This window comes from Phyllobates terribilis, unplaced genomic scaffold, assembly GCF_046119375.1.
Source record: "Phyllobates terribilis strain yellow unplaced genomic scaffold, ASM4611937v1 Scaffold_9__5_contigs__length_417890890, whole genome shotgun sequence".
Lineage (NCBI taxonomy): Eukaryota > Metazoa > Chordata > Amphibia > Anura > Dendrobatidae > Phyllobates > Phyllobates terribilis.
Genome location: NW_027362769.1, coordinates 390,391,373 through 390,409,825, shown reverse-complemented (window position 1 = coordinate 390,409,825; position 18,453 = coordinate 390,391,373). Strand labels below are relative to the sequence as shown.

Below are 18,453 nucleotides of genomic sequence, written 5' to 3'. Positions count from 1 at the left end.
ACCTGGATGGATTCGCCCCCCTCCCCTTCCCTGTCCTTGTAGTCAGGAGAATAAGCAAAATAAGTCCGAGTATCTCCGAACTAATATAGCTCAAGAATTTGGATGCCTTCACGGATCCTTGTACTTCTCATCTTCTAAACTTGTGCAGAATACTCACCTACAGTTAGGTCCATATATATTTGGACTGAGACAACATTTTTCTAATTTTGGTTCTAGACATTACCACAATGAATTTTAAACAAAACAATTCAGATGCAGTTGAAGTTCAGACTTTCAGCTTTCATTTGAGGGTATCCACATTAAAATTGGATGAAGGGTTTAGGAGTTTCAGCTCCTTAACATGTGCCATCCTGTTTTAAAAGGGACCAAAAGTAATTGTGCAGATTAAATAATTGTAAATAAAATGTTCATTTCTAGTACTTGGTTGAAAACCCTTTGTTGGCAATGACTGCCTGAAGTCTTGAACTCATGGACATCACCAGACGCGGTGTTTCCTCCTTTTTGATGCTCTGCCAGGCCTTCACTGTGGTGGTTTTCAGTTGCTGTTTGTTTGTGGGCCTTTCTGTCTGAAGTTTAGTCTTTAACAAGTGAAATGCATGCTCAATTGGGTTGAGATCAGGTGATTGACTTGGCCATTCAAGAATATTCCACTTCTTTGCTTTAATAAACTCCTGGGTTGCTTTGGCTTTATGTTTTGGGTCATTGTCCATCTGTAGTATGAAACGACGACCAATCAGTTTGGCTGCATTTGGCTGGATCTGAGCACACCGTATGGCTCTGAAGACATCAGAATTCATTTGTCTGCTTCTGTCCTGTGTCACATCATCAATAAACACTAGTGACCCAGTGCCACTGGCAGCCATGCATGCCCAAGCCATCACACTGCCTCTGCCGTGTTTTACAGATGATGTGGTATGCTTTGGATCATGAGCTGTACCACGCCTTCGCCATACTTTTCTCTTTCCATCATTCTGGTAGAGGTTGATCTTGGTTTCATCTGTCCAAAGAATGTTCTTCCAGAACTGTGCTGGCTTTTTTAGATGTTTTTTGGCAAAGTCCAGTCTAGCCTTTTTATTCTTGATACTTATGAGTGGCTTGCACCGTGCAGTGAACCCTCTGTATTTACTTTCATGCAGTCTTCTCTTTATGGTAGATTTGGATATTGATACGCCTACCTCCTGGAGAGTGTTGTTCACTTGGTTGGCTGTTGTGAAGGGGTTTCTCTTCACCATGGAGATTATTCTGCGATCATCCACCACTGTTGTCTTCCGTGGGCGCCCAGGTCTTTTTGCATTGATGAGTTCACCAGTGCTTTCTTTCTTTCTCAGGATGTACCAAACTGTAGATTTTGCCTCTCCTAATATTGTAGCAATTTCTCGGATGGGTTTTTTCTGTTTTTGCAGCTTAAGGATGGCTTGTTTCATCTGCATGGAGAGCTCCTTTGACCGCATGTTTACTTCACAGCAAAACCTTCCAAATGCAAGCACCACACCTCAAATCAACTCCAGACCTTTTATCTGCTTAATTGAGAATGACATAACGAAGGGATTGCCCACACCTGTCCATAAAATAGCCTTGGAGTCAATTGTCCAATTACTTTTGGTCCCTTTAAAAACAGGGTGGCACATGTTAAGGAGCTGAAACTCCTAAACCCTTCATCCAATTTTAATGTGGATACCCTCAAATGAAAGCTGAAAGTCTGAACTTCAACTGCATCTGAATTGTTTTGTTTAAAATTCATTGTGGTAATGTCTAGAACCAAAATTAGAAAAATATTGTCTCTGTCCAAATATATATGGACCTAACTGTATTTTTGTCAAACTACTCTTATGCAGTCCTGACGAGGTGCACTGCCAAGACCAATTATCATGAATGAAGTGGAAAAGGCAATTGCCCGCCTTCGAGCATTCAAATTCCCTGGGGACACGTGGGTTGGCAATCAAAATTTAAGAATCCTAGAGTAAATGTCTGAGCCATAATTTAGTTAACCGATGTCAGGAATCCTAACATGCTCCGAACTCCTTGAATCTCTGACTGATGCTATGATAGTAAACAGCTCCAAGCTGGGAAAAGACCCTACCAAACTGTGGATCATACCATCATATCTCCCTACTGCGGGTAGATATTAAGATGCTAAGCAATACCCTTGAATGATGAAGTAATCTGTTTATATATGAATCCAATCTAACCAAATAGGTAATATGCATGACTTCTCATCAGCCTTAGGTTTACATCACGTATTCTTTAATTTACAAGTAACACATAATAATGGCGACTTTCAATGTCTTTGGATGCTGTGGTATGGCCCTACTTGGAGAATTTTTGCTTTTCCCATTCTGGGGTCTAAGGGTTAACGTTTCTCCTTGTGGAGAGTGACAAGCCAAGCCTGGCATGTCAGAGTGAGGAGACTTATATGCCATGCATGCTCCTCTGGGAAATGAAATATGTAAATTGTATCCTCAAAGAGAAACAGGACTTGGTCTCCAGCACCATCTATTGGAAGCAGTGACCCTAAAAGTCAATATGACTTAGGATAAAAGCCAAACCAGAATCTCAATTTGCAGACATGTTGTTTCAGGGTGTTACCACTTATATGTGCGAAGTATGAGATCTGATTTGTCTAGGTGAGAGGCTCTGGACTGGGGAATAAGGGGTAACATTTCTCCTTGTGGAGAGAGAAAAGCCAAGCCTGGCATGTCAGAGTGAGGAGACTTATAAGCCATGCACGTTCTTCTGGGAAATAGGTGACGCTAGAGTTCTAATCCTCTTCCTCTCTGAAGAGACAATTTTCATATTGGCCTTTCCATTCAAAATGTATTAGATGGGTCCAACTTCTTCACCAGAAAGCCAGAGCCTGAGCCCTGCTAAATCCATTTTCCCTCAACTGGGATACAAGGCAAGGTGCCCATAACTTGAGCTTCAGGCTGCATTTATTGTTGAAACTGGTAATCTGTATATAGATGCCACGTTGTTATACACACCTCGCTTCTGCCAGTCCTGTCTCTCATAGAATAATTTTGCATAATCTGATAATCGGCCCTCTGGTCTGGGGCCCCCATCAGCGTTTTCTTGCTCACAGCCTCCCCATTATCATTTATTGGGTACTGCTCTACCACCTTACCGGCTCATCTCCTCTATAAGGGATGAATGGGTAGATTAAGTGCTTGCGCAATCCCCCTATTCTACAACAAGCCCTGATAATTGTTTCTGTTATTTGTAATATATGTTATTAGGCTTGATTCCAATATGTCCCCTATCTGGCTCAAACAGAGCGGACATATATTCCTTGTGTCCATCTTTACAAGAGCGTTGTGGTCCACTGTGAGGGTCACAAGTGGAGGCATACCGTGAAAACTGAGATCCCCGTACCGCTTCCTTGGTCATGAATGACTTCCACACTCCCAGATTTTTCTTGCATCCCCTAAGCAAAGTAACAGTATAGATGTTTTATACCGACTTGTTCAAGTATAGAAACAAAATCACTATAAAATCAGCATGAGCATCTGATGGCCATAAAACAGATAAGTAGTGGTCCCTAGCTTAGATCCTTGGATTCCTAAATTAGTCTTATCCCATTATACAGCACATAAGACTCTGCAATATATTTCTCATAGAGCTCACTACAATTCCACCATAATCATGAAGTATCTTTTTCTACCTCCTTTGGTCCAGATCAATGAGCAGGTGGTCAAATTATCAAATGACAACATGGGAGTCTCAGTCTCAGATGACTCTAGAGTCCCATAAGAAGAGATAGATGAACTTGACAATTTTGGGTGGACCAACCAATCATCTAATGTGTATGGGGTCCTTCCAACTCTCTTTGACAAATGTTGGTGCAGAGAATGATAGAGCATGTTCAGTTTCAACGCTTAATCCTTTTGTTTTATTGGGAGATAAGACTCCTGCCTTTATATGAACGGGGTGTGTATGTGCTTAGGGTAATCGGGAGGGATAGCTATCACCAAATGATTGTCCCACAGCTATCCAAGGCGTGTTTGTATCTTTACAAAGATGTTCATTGAACGTTGATAATACATACGATGTATGAACACCCTAAGCATTGATCTACACTGGCCGATTTCAGACATTAAACAACCATTAATTGGTAAGCTGATTGGTGGACATTTAATCACCTGTTTAGAAAAGCTGACCACAGTATATATTCGCACAGAACAATAGGTAACTTGATCTCGCTGTGCGTGTAGAATACCATTGTTCTCGATAGCACATCTCATGTTTACACAGGACTATGTGCTGCCCCAAAAAAATTTCTAAGATGGCTTAAAAATCATTTTACCCAATAAATGAGTGTTTTTCTTGCTCACCGGTTGCTCTACGACCTGTTTAGCCAAGACGATAATCGGTAAACGAGTGTACCTAAGAACACTTTCCCAAGTATCGACCAATATAAATGCACTGTAAGACTTGCTCACTTTCTCCTGATTATTTCCCCTCCTGCACTGATTTACCTTCCAAATGCTCCTAATTCCAGTTATAATAACCAGTAGCCAGAGATAGCTGTTGGCTTAAAGGTTGTTCAGCTACCAGATATCTCTCCCGACTTCTCCATAACCATGAACGTTCAACTTGGCCAAGTGTTCGTGCGTTTTTCACTTGAAGAGAGAGGACAAAGTGAACTCTGGTGAAACTAAACTTGTCTCTGGTGAAACTAAAATCTAACATACCTAACCCCTCTCTCCCATGACATCTTCCATTGAGCGGAGAGTCAGGACACCAATATACACATTATGTTTTGGTCACCTTAACAATGAAAAATCTAATACATATTTTTTTTATAAATTCTAATCTTATATTGTTTCTGTATCAGCTGTTCCAGTGGTCAAGATACAAAAACACGCTGTTCAGAGAGGTGTGACAAGTCTTCTTCAATGCTCGATCACAAACTTCTACCCAAATGATATGAAGGTGATTTGGCTCATGAATGGTAAGATATTGAGTGGATCAGCGCAGGATGACAGGACGAACGCGGATATGACCTTTACAAGGAACAGCTCTGTGAATGTTGCATTTCTTGAGGATACGGGAAATCCAAAAATTACTTGTAAGGTGGAACATGAGTATCTTCAAGATCCTATTGAGGATTTCTACAGTGTACAGTATGGAGGTGAGTTCACCCTGGCAGGACAACTATCATGCATATCATATATTGCATATTTTATCATATTTATAAAAATAGATTTCGGTTTTACCCAAATCCATAGGGTATAAAACAAGATAACATTGATTCTCAAAGACTGATGGGTGGAGATGAATGGTCATTCCCTGACAACAAAGAGACACAATCTGGTCTTGGATTCAATAAAGTCACACAATAATCAATGTCTATAGTGCCAGATACAGCTTAATTTTCCATAAGCAAGATTATATTAGGTGGCGGCTCCTTCCAACAACTTTTTAACAATAATATGAAGTTTTGAACTCAACTTCTAGCATGTTCAATCCTCCTAGTAATTTAGAGAGGTGTAGGAATGGCTACTCAAGTCATTATCCACTAGATTATATTTGGCCATTGTAGTTGGTATTACTTTTCACAAACAAGTATTATTTGATCTCCGATGACCACATAAATGTTTTCTCCAGAATTTTCAGTCTTCTGTTTGGGTTTTCAAGTATCTGAATTATGAGCTTTTGATTCTTCACAATTGTCTCCATCTATCTTGTTGCTGATCATCCTCTACTCTTAAAGTCTTTCACTCATTGTCAGTGAAACCCTTTAAGATATGTTTTGAGGAATTCGATTCAAGTATTCTATATCTGCCCTACAATTTCTTTAAATACTGTTATTAATATGTGCTACCTATGTTTACTTTCGTTCCTGGCAATGATTTTTTTCCACACGTAGTGTTTTTTGCTCTTGAGTTGGGTTTTGTAAAATCTACAAGATGAACAAAGCTTCGGTCCGGTTATTTTGTGGTACTAGCGTTGGGTTAGACTTCTTTCTTTGGGTCTCCTCCAAAACTTGAAGCACATAATTCCATGTAATTAGTTTTATATGAATACAATAACTGATGAAACATCTATCCTCAGCTGCTCCTACCGTCAGTATCAAGGCTTCGAAGACTCCCGATGGTAATGATCAGATTTATATGTGTGAAGCGATGAACTATTCCCCCGAAGAAGTGACAATGCGCTGGTTGTTGGATGGGAAGAGAATCGATTCTTCCAAACAAAGTAACAATGGATATTTCCATAAAGAGATTTATCATCAGATTCAGCTAAATGGGAACAACCAACCATCCCAGATCTCTTGCGAGGTCCAACATGAGACATTAAAAGGTCCTATAACGATAACAGAGGAAGTCAAACAGGAGAGTAAGTCATTTACACAAGTATTATACTGTCTGGTGTTTATGCTGTGAATATATCATTGGTACTATGCTTAACAGACACGATTCTTTATTGGTCGCCATATGACACAAATAAGATGGATGATAATGTAGTCACACATTGAAAATATTTTAGTCAAAGCTTAGTCTTTGCCGAAATTGTAGAGGAAAGATCCCACTGATCCGTGTTCAAGCTGCTTCATAGCATCTGTAGTGGATACATGAGCCACAAACTGTCCATGAACAGTTTACTAAAAGTTATTAAAGTACAAGATGTTGAAGCCAAGGGCATAAATGCTAGAGAGAAAGACCATGTGGCTCCTTCCGTTTTACTGTTCTGTGTAGAGAACCTGTGGAGGCCTTTTATGGAGATTTTTGGGCCCAAAACTCATGAAAAGCGCTTAGAAACAAATGCCGGGCCCTTTTGCTCTTCATGGCAAAACTGTGCACCACTGACCTAAGCTGACTTCTAGCTGTTCAGAGTCATGGCACTAGAGTTCAAGTCTTCTTCCTCTCTGAAGAAAGAATGTGCATATTTAATTTTTCAGGGGAGTGATGAATGGCCTACAAGCCTCCTTACCCTGGCATGTCAGACATGTCACTGTGCACAAGGAGAAATGTTACTCCCTAGACCAGAGCTGGGCAAAGTGTGGCCCGTGAGTCACATCAGGCCCTCCGGCTGGTCCACAAGCCGAGACAGCCGAAAAGTTGAAAAAAGTGGCCCACGGGCCGCACCATGCCCTCACCCACCGCCAGTCGCCCTCTGTCACAATAATTTGCTTCTTCAGGATGCAGACAGTGGTAAATACATTGGTGGAGGATGGAGCAGCCGGCTCTTTCTTCCACAAATCAGTGTGAGGGCCAGCAGACACAATGACATCACTTCATCACTTCTGCTGTGTGGATAGTGCACCAGAGATGGGAGCAGAGCGCCGGGGGAACAGGAGTGAGGCGAGTATGTGGTGTTTTTGTTTTTTCCATGTGTGTATTGGAGGTTTGTATGTGTATAGGAGGCCATGTGGGGATTCATAATGTATTTAGAAGGCTATGTGGGGCCTCATACTGTATATTGGGGCTATGTGGGGGCTCATACTGTATATAGGGGCTAACTTGGGTCTTAAACTTTATGTAGTGGTTATGTGGAGTCTCATACTGTATATTGGGGCTATGTGGGGGCTCATACTGTATATTGAGGCTATGTGGTGGCTCATACTGTATAAGATGCTATGTGAAGGGTCATACTGTATAAAGAGGCTTTGTGGGGCCTCATACTTTCTATAGGGGGCTATGTGGGGCTCATACTGTATATAAGAGGCTATGTGGGGGCTCATACTTTCTATAGGGGGCTATATGGGGCTCATACTGTATTTAGGAGGCTATGTGGGGGCTCACACTGTATATAGAGAGGCTATGTGGGGGCTCACACTGTATATAGGGGCTAATAATTTACATAAGGGGCTATGTGGGGGCTCTTATTGTATACAGTGAGACTATGAGGGTTCTCAAACTGTATATAGAGAAGTTATGTGGGGACTCATACTGTATATAGGGGCTAACTTGGGTCTTAAACTGTATGTAGCGGTTATGTGGAGTCTCATACGGTATATTGAGGGGCTATGTGGGGGCTTATACTGTATATAGGGGGCTGTTTGTAGGCTCATACATTATATAGAGAGATATCAGCATACTTAACTCTGTTCAGTATTAAGTGATAATATAAATATAAAATAATAATTATAATTATTGTTATGAATTAATTTTAGTCTATTGGTTCGGCCCTCAACAACAGTCACATCTCTCATGTGGCCCCTCGGGAAAATGAATTGCCCACCCCTGCCTTAGGACAAATCCTCCATGACTATTGTCTATGTACAGTATGGCTGCATTGGTTTTACTCTGCTTTCTGTCCTGTTTGTTTTTGTAGGTGATTGTAAGAGATCGTGCCATTTTGGTATCATCGGTGTCTTAGTAGGATTACTGGTCACCTCACTACCAGGACTCTGGTTTTTCATGAAGAGAGGTGAGATACTTCTATATATTTATTGTGCAGTTAAATTCCTCTGATCTAGGGTTGTCGGATATATAAAGCTGAGACAAGATGTCACGATTCTATTTTATACAGAGAACTGTAGGTTTTTCAAGACTTTGGGGGAAATCTCATTACTAACCAACTAAATTTCTTTTTAATTCCTACAGATTCCCAGAGGTTTCAAGTGGGTCACATTCACAGGATCCAGACCGAGAAGAAAGTTACCTATTACTGTACGGCTTCCAACTGTCTTAATGACGTGCAGGTGACCTGGACGATCAAGGAGAACAATGGGAAAAAGGTCGAAATCTCGGAAAATAATCAAGAAAAAGATGAAGAAGCTGCCCTCGTGGTCAGCGGTGACTACACTGTGGAAACGGAGCGATCACAGCAGGATAAACTCCACCACGCCATCTCAGCTCTGAGCTTCACACCGGTTGTCTCCAAACACAAAGAGATTGAGATCTTCTGCAAGTTCCTCTGTAACAAACAAAGTCGGGGGAAGAGTCTTACATGCAACTTCACTTTTAGTAAGAGAATTCAATGTTTTCCAAAGTATTTCTTGCAAATTCTGTTTTGCTGCAATAATAATATAAATAGAACACAAATAAATTGTAAAGGTTTCTGTGGTCAATAATAATGACTTCTTTTCATTTCTAGAAAAGCCAGAACTGTCCGTCCCGGTGAATATGTCTCTGGGTGACAATGGCGACGTCCTGTGTTCTATCTCTCTGCAGAACTTTTATCCTAAAGATATTGAGATAAAATGGAGCCACGGCCTCGGACAGTTCCAGGATGTAGAGAAACTTGATGAGACATTTACCAAGAACAATGACTTTACTTTTAATGTGAGAAGTGTCTGTAGGGTTCCGGGTCATCTGTTCAAGGATCAAGGATATAGAGTACGAGCCGCATGGAGCCATGAAACGGAGAATGGGCAAAAGGAGGTGTCAATCACAGGTAAAAAAAACTTCTTCATTACATCTAGGTTACGTCATAAAGGAACACTAAACATGGAAAATGCACAAACAAAAGAATACTTAGCTTTTCTTCTCCTTAGGGCAAGTTTATATATTGCATATTGGCTGTGAATTTGTTTGTGGAAAAATGGCGTACCACAGAAAGGGAATTTTCCTAAGTGGTTGGAATGATCTCCGGGAACTGAAGTTATAGCTGGATTCATTGTGCTGTTTCCCAATCTGTGAAACAGAACAGATAACAGCTGGATTAGGCAATACGGTCAATGGCCACATTTGTCATCTGTTACCTCTGCTTTCTAGAGAAGTAGCTGTGTGACCCGCTACTACTCAGTAGCGTTGGCCCTCCCTGGGAAAGGTGTACTCTTACGGCGGGCAGGTGGTAGAGGGGGATGCAGTCGTGGCCCTGGCCTGGTCCGTGCCCAGGGCGCACACATTAAAAGTATGGGCTAGTGGATGAGTGGTTATTGTCGACTACGCCACCTGTGGTTTCTGGTGATGACCACCAGCGCTGCGGCAGTCCTCTGAGGCAGGTGTACAGGGCAGCTCAGCTGGTACTACTCCCCACAGGCGGAGCAGAGGCCTCAGGGCAGAGAGAGAGGGGAGGATGACAGTCTAGTAGATGGTGGTGTGTGTGCAGCGCCGCGCAGGAAGGACAACAGAGGCAAGGGGGTGCAGTCTTCCAAGCTTTACACACTTTGCTTTAGTAGTGGGCACAAAACTTCTCCTTGCTCCTCACGGCGCGCTGCGACCACCAGGAAGGGGCTCAGCACACTCCGGGTAGTTTAGGTGCACTTTATGGGACCCCTGGACCAGAATGTTCCTCTCCTTGGTGAGTTCTCCCACTAAGTCTTCTCCTGACTGTGTGCGTGGTGTGAACTTGGTGAAAGGCCAGTTCCCGCTGCATCAGCGCAGTTTAAGGGATACGAGTGGCGTACGCCGCTCCGTCCATATCCCCCCCTAGGGATCCCAAAAGGCCTCCGGGCTTTTCCGACTGAGACGTGAAGTAACAAAGCAGCAGCAGGAGTCCCTCTGACTAGGCCAGAGTAAGGAAATACAGGTGTCGTATGCCGCTCCGTCCGTATCCCCTTTAGGATCCTTTTGCCTGTGGAGCTCTTCTCCTCCGCTCTCCTCCGAGGCCCTCTTACATGGACTAAGACATAGGACAGAGCCGGCTATAACTCGACTCTGCCCCAGCCCCCAATCTCAAGGCCTGAGACCGGGCATCGCAGCCTCGTGAGGCAGCTGCAGCTTGTACTGTCTGGCTCCTCCAGGGAACTCCGACCAAAGACCCAGTATTAAAGATGGCATCCATATTTATATGGATGTATTAGTGTAACCTAAAAGTGTGTCCTCCACCCTCACCCACTACATGGTTCCCCCTATCTTTGGTTCCCCCCATTTCCGTTATCCCGGCTGGGGCAGCACCCTGGTGCATATAAGCCCCCCACAGAACAGGAGAGGTGTAGTGTTGAGTGCTGAGGCTGGGTCCCGTGTGGTGCTCCATCCTTACCTTGGAGAGAAGATACCACACCTCGGTCTGAGGTGCAGTACCCCTGTGGTGACTGAACCCTCAGGGGCGCCACATTCCCCCCTGGTGAAACACAGCACGTCCGCGGGCTGGAAAGAGAGCAAAGCATAGGTACAGACTTTTTATATGCTTTATAACAACCAAACAATCTTCCCTACAAGGGAGGCACTGATACTTGAATGTTGCAGATAAATAGTATAAAATATATAAAACTTTAAGAAGACATTTTGCATGTAGACAGATCAGTAGAAAATATAGTAGAAAAGAGAGTCAGTTCAGCAGCAAGAGGGACCTGTCCCAAACCCTCAACGTAGGCCCTGGGATGGCTGCAGGGCATGGAGATCCTGAGTTGGACCTCTAGGAGAGCCACTCCAGACAGGTTTTGCTTCTGAGGTCTGAGGTAGAAGTAGAAGTGTTTTTTGCATAAAACCAATAGGGAGCACCTGAATAGATGCAAAAACTATTTACAGGAAGAGTCAGTCTACTGCTAGAGTCCGCAGGGACAAATGTCTCTCTATACCGGGAGGAAAACATTATTCAACATAAACAATAAACACAAGTCAAAACTGGGAGGTACAGCCTCCGGGGCCGCTCAGTCTAGGTACCTCCACCAGGGGAAAGGCTCATTCTTCCCTACGGAGCCAGATCGGTCCCCCACCGGCAGGTGCGCAGGGGCATCACCCTCGAACACCCTATGCACGTCCAGGGCGTACCACTCACGCTCCCCGTGGTGGCGGGTGTATGAAACTAGATCACCCGGGTAGAGGTTCCGGCCAGGGTTATCCCTCTTCAGCTGCGGTTTGACGTCCCGTCGGCTCACGAAGACGTCTTGGGCAAACTGGGGGCTCCGAATGAAGCCCGATCCCGCCTCCTGGTGGAAGCGGACTATCAGCCCTTCCTCCCGGGGGCTTGGATGGGCGGCCTCCTCCTGGCGGGCCTTCGAGTTTGCGGCCTTAGCGCGCACCTCAAGGCGCTCGCAGCGTATCCGCCTCTCCCGCCGCTTCTTGTCAAGTTGGAGGAGCTCTTTGCGGCAGAACTCCATCCTCCTCTGCGCTTCAGCCCGGGTCTCCTGGGGGAAGCCCATCAGGTCCCCCCCCTGGTTATCCCAGGCCATCTCTTCCGCCGCCGGACAGGCAACCAGAGGCGCGGGAAGCAGCGACAGCAGGGATTGCTGCAGGTCCTCCAGAGACACGGACCAGTCCGGGTTGGGGTTGGTGGCATCCCCAGTAGTCTGAGGCTCCTCTGGACCGGGAGTCGGGAGGCATTGCAGGCGGTGACAGTCACTTGGGCCTCCAGCTCCGGAGCAAAGAGCTGCTCCCACACGACGGCATCTGTGGACAGGGGTGCCGGCATCAGATCCATGAGGGCCTCCGTGCGTCTCGCTCCCGGGACAGGGATTTGCCTCTTACCCGATCCTGGGCTGCACGCGGCCTTCGGGGTTTCCTCCGCCTGGGTTGCGGTCCTCGTGGTTAGGGCTGCAGAGCTCTGACGGCGGGCCCGGATCCTGCTGAGCATCTCCTCCCGCCACTCCGCGGCGGCCAGTCGCTGGGCCTCAGCGACTCTCTGGGTTAGGTCCTGTGCCTCTTCCCGGAGGAACTCGGCCTCCTCCGGGGTCAAACGAATTCCCCGTATCCCGAGCGGGGCAGCAGCTTGTAGGGCGGCATCGGAGGAGCTCTTCTGCGCTGCGTCCATCGTCGCTGCAAGCTGTGGTGAGTCTGGGATTGTTGCGGCCACACCTCGTTGTTGCTTTCGTCTCCTCCTTCTTTTGAGGCGGCTCCAAGGCGGTTGGCTGACAGGCACTCCTTAGGACGTCCCATCCGTCTTGACAGACACTACCATGCGGACAGTCTCTAATGCAAGGGGCTTTCTTAGCCTTTGGCGCCATGGGGGAAGCCAGGCCCACGATGGGAGGTGTTGGGTTGCTGTCCTTTTTGCACACAATGGCGTCCGTTCTTCTTGGGCGGGCGCCATTTCAGCAGCAGAAGGGAAGGAAGGGAGACACAGGATCATTACTAGTGGGTAGGCGGAGCCCCACAGGATAGTTCACCTCAGATTTATAAAAAGTGACGACCGGCCCCTCCAGCCTAGGCTCCTCCTACCCCCATGATTCTCCAGTCTAAAATTTGAGGTCGCAGAGGATAGTCGCTGCCTTTGCAGCTCCTCAGAAGATTTTTTTATTTTTGTCCCGGAGACCTGGACCCCCCGTGGTCTAGAGGTCTCAGGGGGTCTCAGCGCTGCTGGGACCCCCACCCCTCCCCTGGCGGATCTGCGTACCCCCTAAGGCGGTCCCCGCAGAACCCTGCCAGCCCCGGGGGATACAGGGCGCTTCCTGGCGGAGACGCAAACCGCGCCTGTGGGGTCCCTGCGCGCTCCGCCGTGGGGGAAGCTAAGGGCCACGGCGCCACACATCCCTGGGGGTCCCTGTGGCGCTCAGCTGGGTAAGTGCTCAGTATGTATGAGTCCATCAGAGGCTGCTGCGGCAGCCGCTGTTACTTTAATCAATGCGGTGACTGCTGTTTTTTTATCCGCAGGTGGAATCCCTGCAGTGATGTGTCAGACGAGCGGGAGCGGAGGACGGAGAAGCCGCGCGCTTTTTTGAACGGCTGCGGGGGGCGTGGCCTCGCGTCCCCTCGGCTGCCTGTCTTTCGCGGGCAGGAAGCGCTCTAAGCGCGCGCCGGAGCGGTTCCCGCCCCTTCCTCTTCCGGCTTTTTCATGCGCGGTGGCCATACCACGCGGCGTCCTCCTGCTCCTAGCTCGTCTCTCGTCCCCTCATTCCGGACGGTCCACTTCAAAAAAAGACCGGGAAGAGCAGTCACCGCGGCCAGCTGGGTGAGTCGCTTCTGTCTTTAAGGCAGAAGGTTCCTCTCTCACCTCCGCAGCGCGGGGCACCTCTCTGCAACCCTGTTAAGGTAGTCAGACTGTGCTGTACCTGCCGCTGTTACCTCTCAGCTGAGGTATTTCTGGGGCTCGCACACCTCTTTTAAAAAGCAGAGGTTGTCCGCAGTCTGCAGCATTAACCCCTCGAAGGCAGTTAACCCTTAAATCTTGCTCTGTTGGGCAGCTGGGGTAGCTTTCTCTCCTAGAGGAGCTGTAACCCTTCAGCGCTTGGTTTCCCCTGGGAAGAACAGGCTGTGGTACGGGATCACTCTGTCCTAGTTACTGACCACACCTTTAAGGGATTATTCGGCCTTACAAAATTCTGTGTGAGGGCATGTCGGATCAGGGTCCAGAAGGCGCGGACCGCCTCCCAGGTCCGCTTCAGGATCTGTCTCGCGTATCTGACACGCAGGAGTCCTCGACGGCGTCAAGTTTAACGCTGGTCGGGGGGCTCAGTGATGTTAAAGTGGAGGCGCTCACTCGCTCCATTGATAGCCTGTCTGGCCTTCTAGGTCATTGGGTATCAGCTAAATCCCAACAGACTTCTCGTGGCAAGAAGCGCCACAGGCCGGTACTGTCCCCTCCGCACAGCGAGACGGAGGCCTCAGAAACTCCGACAAGCTCTGCTGGGGAGATCTCCGATTCTGACGAAGAGGATCGGCAGGGGCGCTCTGCTTCGCTTTTGGGCCGCGTGGATGCCTTTATTGTGGCTATGAGAGAGGCGTTACAGTTGCCTGATGAGGTATCGAGACGCCCTCGTAAGTTTTGCTGTTTCAGGAGTCGCGTCGGACTCGGTCGACTCTGCCATCGCTCGATGAGCTTAGCGAGGCGGTGGAGAAAGAACGCCTGTTTCCGGATAAGCGTTTTCAGGGGACACAGATTTTTGATGCTCTGTACCCCTGTTCCAAAATGGTCGCTAATTGGGTTCCCTCTCCTGAGGTGGACGTTCCTTTATCTCAGCTGAGCAAATCTTCTCTGCTTCCTGTTAAAGGGAAGGCGAGTCTGCAGGATCCGCTAGACAGAAAGACAGAGTTAGCGGCGAAATCCATCTAGGAGGCCGCGGGTCATGGATTCCGAGCGTCTTTAGGAGCCATGTGTGCTGGTGAGACGTCTCTGCGGTGGTTGGATCAGCTACGGACGGCGTGGCAAGATGGGACCCCGTTATCTGAGGTAGAAAGGCTCATCCAGTTGTTGGAAGAGGCGGCCCGATATGGCAGAGACGCAGTACTGGATACTACTTCGGTTCTGTCCAGAGCGCAATCCTCGGCCGTCACAGTCAGAAGAGCGCTGTGGCTTAAGCAGTGGACTGGAGACGCTGTATCCAAGCAAGGTTTGCTGAGTCTGGCGTACAAGGGCGGTCAGCTTTTTGGTTCTGACCTCACGGAGATGATTGCTAAGGCCAAAGCAAAGGATACGGCTTTGCAGCAGCGGAGAGCAGTGGCGTCTATGTCTGGCAAGTCTAGTGTCGGTGGTGGTCGTCGGTCCTTTCGGCCCAGGGGACGGTTCGGTCAGTCCTCTTGGGGATCGAGTCGTCCCTCGTCTTCCGGAAAGAAGACCTCTCAAAAATCCCGTACTCCCTGGAAACAGAATTTCCGTCAAGACAAACAGGAAACTGACAAAAAGCCCGCTAAGGCGGACTGATGCCAGGTGCTCACCCGAGGGTTCCCGGGTGGGGGGTCGTCTGCTCCAATTCGAGTCGACTTGGGCATCCCACGTATCGGACGCCTGGGTGACGCGGGTTATGTCGGCAGGCTATTTCATAGAGTTTCATTCTCGACCCCCAGACAGGTTTTGCCAGTCTCGCATCCCATCTGAGGCCAAGCTGGCAGCTGCACTGCTGCGGGAGGTCGATTCTCTTCTGCAGAACGGCGTAGTGGTTACGGTTCCACCGGAGGACCAGGGAAGAGGGTTTTACTCCAACCTCTTTGTGGTTCCCAAAAAGGAGGACAAGTTTCGCCCCATTCTGGATCTCAAAGAGTTGAATCTTCATGTCCGGACCCGGAAGTTCCGCATGGAATCTCTTCGCTCTGTTGTGGCGGCCCTGTCACAGTACGATTTTTTGGTGTCAATCGACATCCGCGACGCCTATTTGCATGTCCCCATTGGAAGGACCCACCAGCGCTTCCTGCGTTTTGCCATAGGTCAGGCCCATTATCAGTTTGTGGCCCTGCCGTTCGGGTTGGCCTCGGCGCCCAGGGTTTTTACAAAAATTCTGGCGCCACTTATGGCGATTCTCCGAAGACAAGAGGTTACGATTCTTCCCTACCTGGACGACCTGTTGATAGTGTCATCCACAGCGGAGGAGGCGGTGACAGCTCGCGATCTATCCCTTCAGCGCCTGGAAGATTTCGGGTGGCTGGTCAATTGGAAGAAGTCATCTCTGGAGCCGTCACAGTCAATCCTGTTACTGGGAATGCATTTCGACACGGTACGGGCAGTGGTGTCCCTGCCTCCGGACAAACAAGCGAACCTTCGTCACCAGGTTCAAGCCATGAGGTCGACGACGGCAATGTCCCTTCGAAGGTGTATGCGCCTTCTGGGTCTGATGGTGGCGACAATGGAGGCGGTACCGTTTGCTCAATTTCATTCCAGGGGTCTCCAAGATCTCATTCTGACCCGTTGGGATCGATCGCCGGCTTCGCTGGATCGCAGTGTCATTATCTCCCGCAGGGTGCGAGAGTCTCTCGGATGGTGGTTACGTCCGGAGGTGTTATCCCTGGGGAAATCTTTCCTCCTTCCACGGTGGTCGGTCATAACCACCGATGCCAGCCTGACGGGCTGGGGGGGAGTTTGGAACGATCTCTGGATTCAGGGAGTCTGGTCGTCAGAAGAGTCTTCTCTGCCGATCAATATCCTGGAGTTGAGGGCGATCTTTCTCTGCCTCCGCCATTGGGCGGTCCCTTTGAGCGGTCTGCCAGTCCGAGTTCAGACGGACAATGCGACAGTGGTCGCATATATCAACCATCAAGGCGGGACGAGGAGTTCCAGACTCATGATGGAGGTCTCTCGGATCATGTTATGGGCCGAGTCCAGGGTTCCAGTCATCTCCGCGATTCACATTCCAGGAGTGCGGAATATCACAGCGGATTTTCTCAGTCGCGAGCAAGTGGATCCGGGAGAATGGAGTCTTCATCCGGAAGTGTTTGCACTGCTGTGCTCCCGTTGGGGAACTCCCCAAGTGAATTTGATGGCATCCAGGCTGAACGCCAGGATTCCGACGTTCATGTCCAGGTACAAGGACCCGGAGGCCGTGGCGGTGGATGCTCTAGTAGCCCCGTGGGACCAGTTCGAGCTGATCTACGTATTTCCACCGGTATCTTTACTACCTCTGGTGATCAGACGGATCAAACTCGAGCGAATCTCGGCAATTTTGGTGGCGCCAGATTGGCCGAGGAGGGCGTGGTTTTCAACACTGGTGTTGCTTCTGGCAGCACCTCCGTTTCCACTACCTCTTCGCCCGGACTTGTTAACCCAGGACCCATTCGTCACCCGGACCTGAAGTCTCTTCGTTTGACGGCGTGGCTCTTGAGACCGAAATCTTGACCCGTCAAGGGTTTTCAGCCGAGGTCATTGCCACTCTGCGAGCGGCCAGAGGGCCTGCTACGACTAGGGTTTATCACAAAACTTGGGAGGCCTTCTTTTCGTGGTGTTCTGGATCTTCAAGAAACCCGAGGGTTTTTTCCATTCCCAACTTATTGGCCTTCCTGCAATATGGATTGGACAAGGGTCTGGCAGTCAGTACCTTGCAGGGTCAGGTATCTGCTCTATCCTTGCTTTTTCGGAAGGCTATTGCCTCACGCAGGGATGTGCGTTCCTTTTTTCGCGGGGTAACACGTCAGTTTCCGCCTCTGAAGAAGTTTGTGGCTCCTTGGCGGCTTAATCTAGTCTTGGAGGCTCTTCAACACAGACCTTTTGAGCCTATGGATTCTGCTACGCTTTTTTTGCTTTCTTGGAAGGTGGCCTTTCTGGTGGCGGTCACCTCTTTGAGAAGGGTTTCTGAATTGGCGGCACTGTCTTGCTCGCCCCCTTTTCTGGAATTCCACTCGGATCATGTGGTGCTTCGCACCCGTTGTGACTTTCTGACTAAAGTGGTGTCACGTTTCCATGTTAATCAGGACATCGTGTTGCCCTCACTCTGTCCAGAACCGAGGAATTCAAAGGAGCGGGCCTTGCACTCATTGGATTTAGTGCGGGCTTTGAAGTTTTATCTTTCAATCACGCAAGGGTTTCGGAAGTCGGACTCTCTTTTTCTGATTCCTGCTGGTCGTCGGCGTGGTCGGCGGGCGTCCAAAGACACTATAGCTCAGTGGATACGGTCGGCTATCCTAGAGGCGTACCAGCTCAGAGGCGAGCCTTTCCCAATTAAGGTTCGAGCTCACTCCACTAGAGCTTGTGGGGTCGTCGTGGGCCTTTCACCAAGGGGCCTCGGCAGCTCAACTCTGCTGGGCGGCTACCTGGAGTTCCGTTCACACTTTTTTACAAAATTTTATAAGGTGGACGTCAGTGCTTCCGCTGATGCGGCCCTAGGACGTAGGGTCCTGCAGGCTGCAGTGGTTTAGGTTATCTCTTTAACTTGAGTTTAGCGCTGGTTGCGCGTTTATCTAAGTTGTTGGGTAGTTGGCGATTCTGCCACTGTTTCCTACCCTTAAGTTCTGGACTGCTTTGGGACGTCCCACTAGTAATGGATCT

The 18,453-nt window shown here is 48.3% G+C and overlaps 1 protein-coding gene across 2 annotated transcripts in view; it reads left to right on the top strand.

The window, feature by feature from the left end:
- The window catches only part of LOC141162506 (uncharacterized), an 82,155-nt gene that overhangs the window by 35,247 nt on the left and 28,455 nt on the right, over nucleotides 1–18,453 (top strand). For both annotated transcript variants that reach the window (XM_073648680.1, XM_073648679.1), the window contains exons 3-7: nucleotides 4,832–5,128; nucleotides 6,052–6,336; nucleotides 8,275–8,370; nucleotides 8,547–8,909; nucleotides 9,040–9,339. In XM_073648680.1, the coding sequence (XP_073504781.1) occupies nucleotides 4,832–5,128; nucleotides 6,052–6,336; nucleotides 8,275–8,370; nucleotides 8,547–8,909; nucleotides 9,040–9,339 (1,341 nt within the window). The remainder of the gene's footprint in view (nucleotides 1–4,831; nucleotides 5,129–6,051; nucleotides 6,337–8,274; nucleotides 8,371–8,546; nucleotides 8,910–9,039; nucleotides 9,340–18,453) is intronic.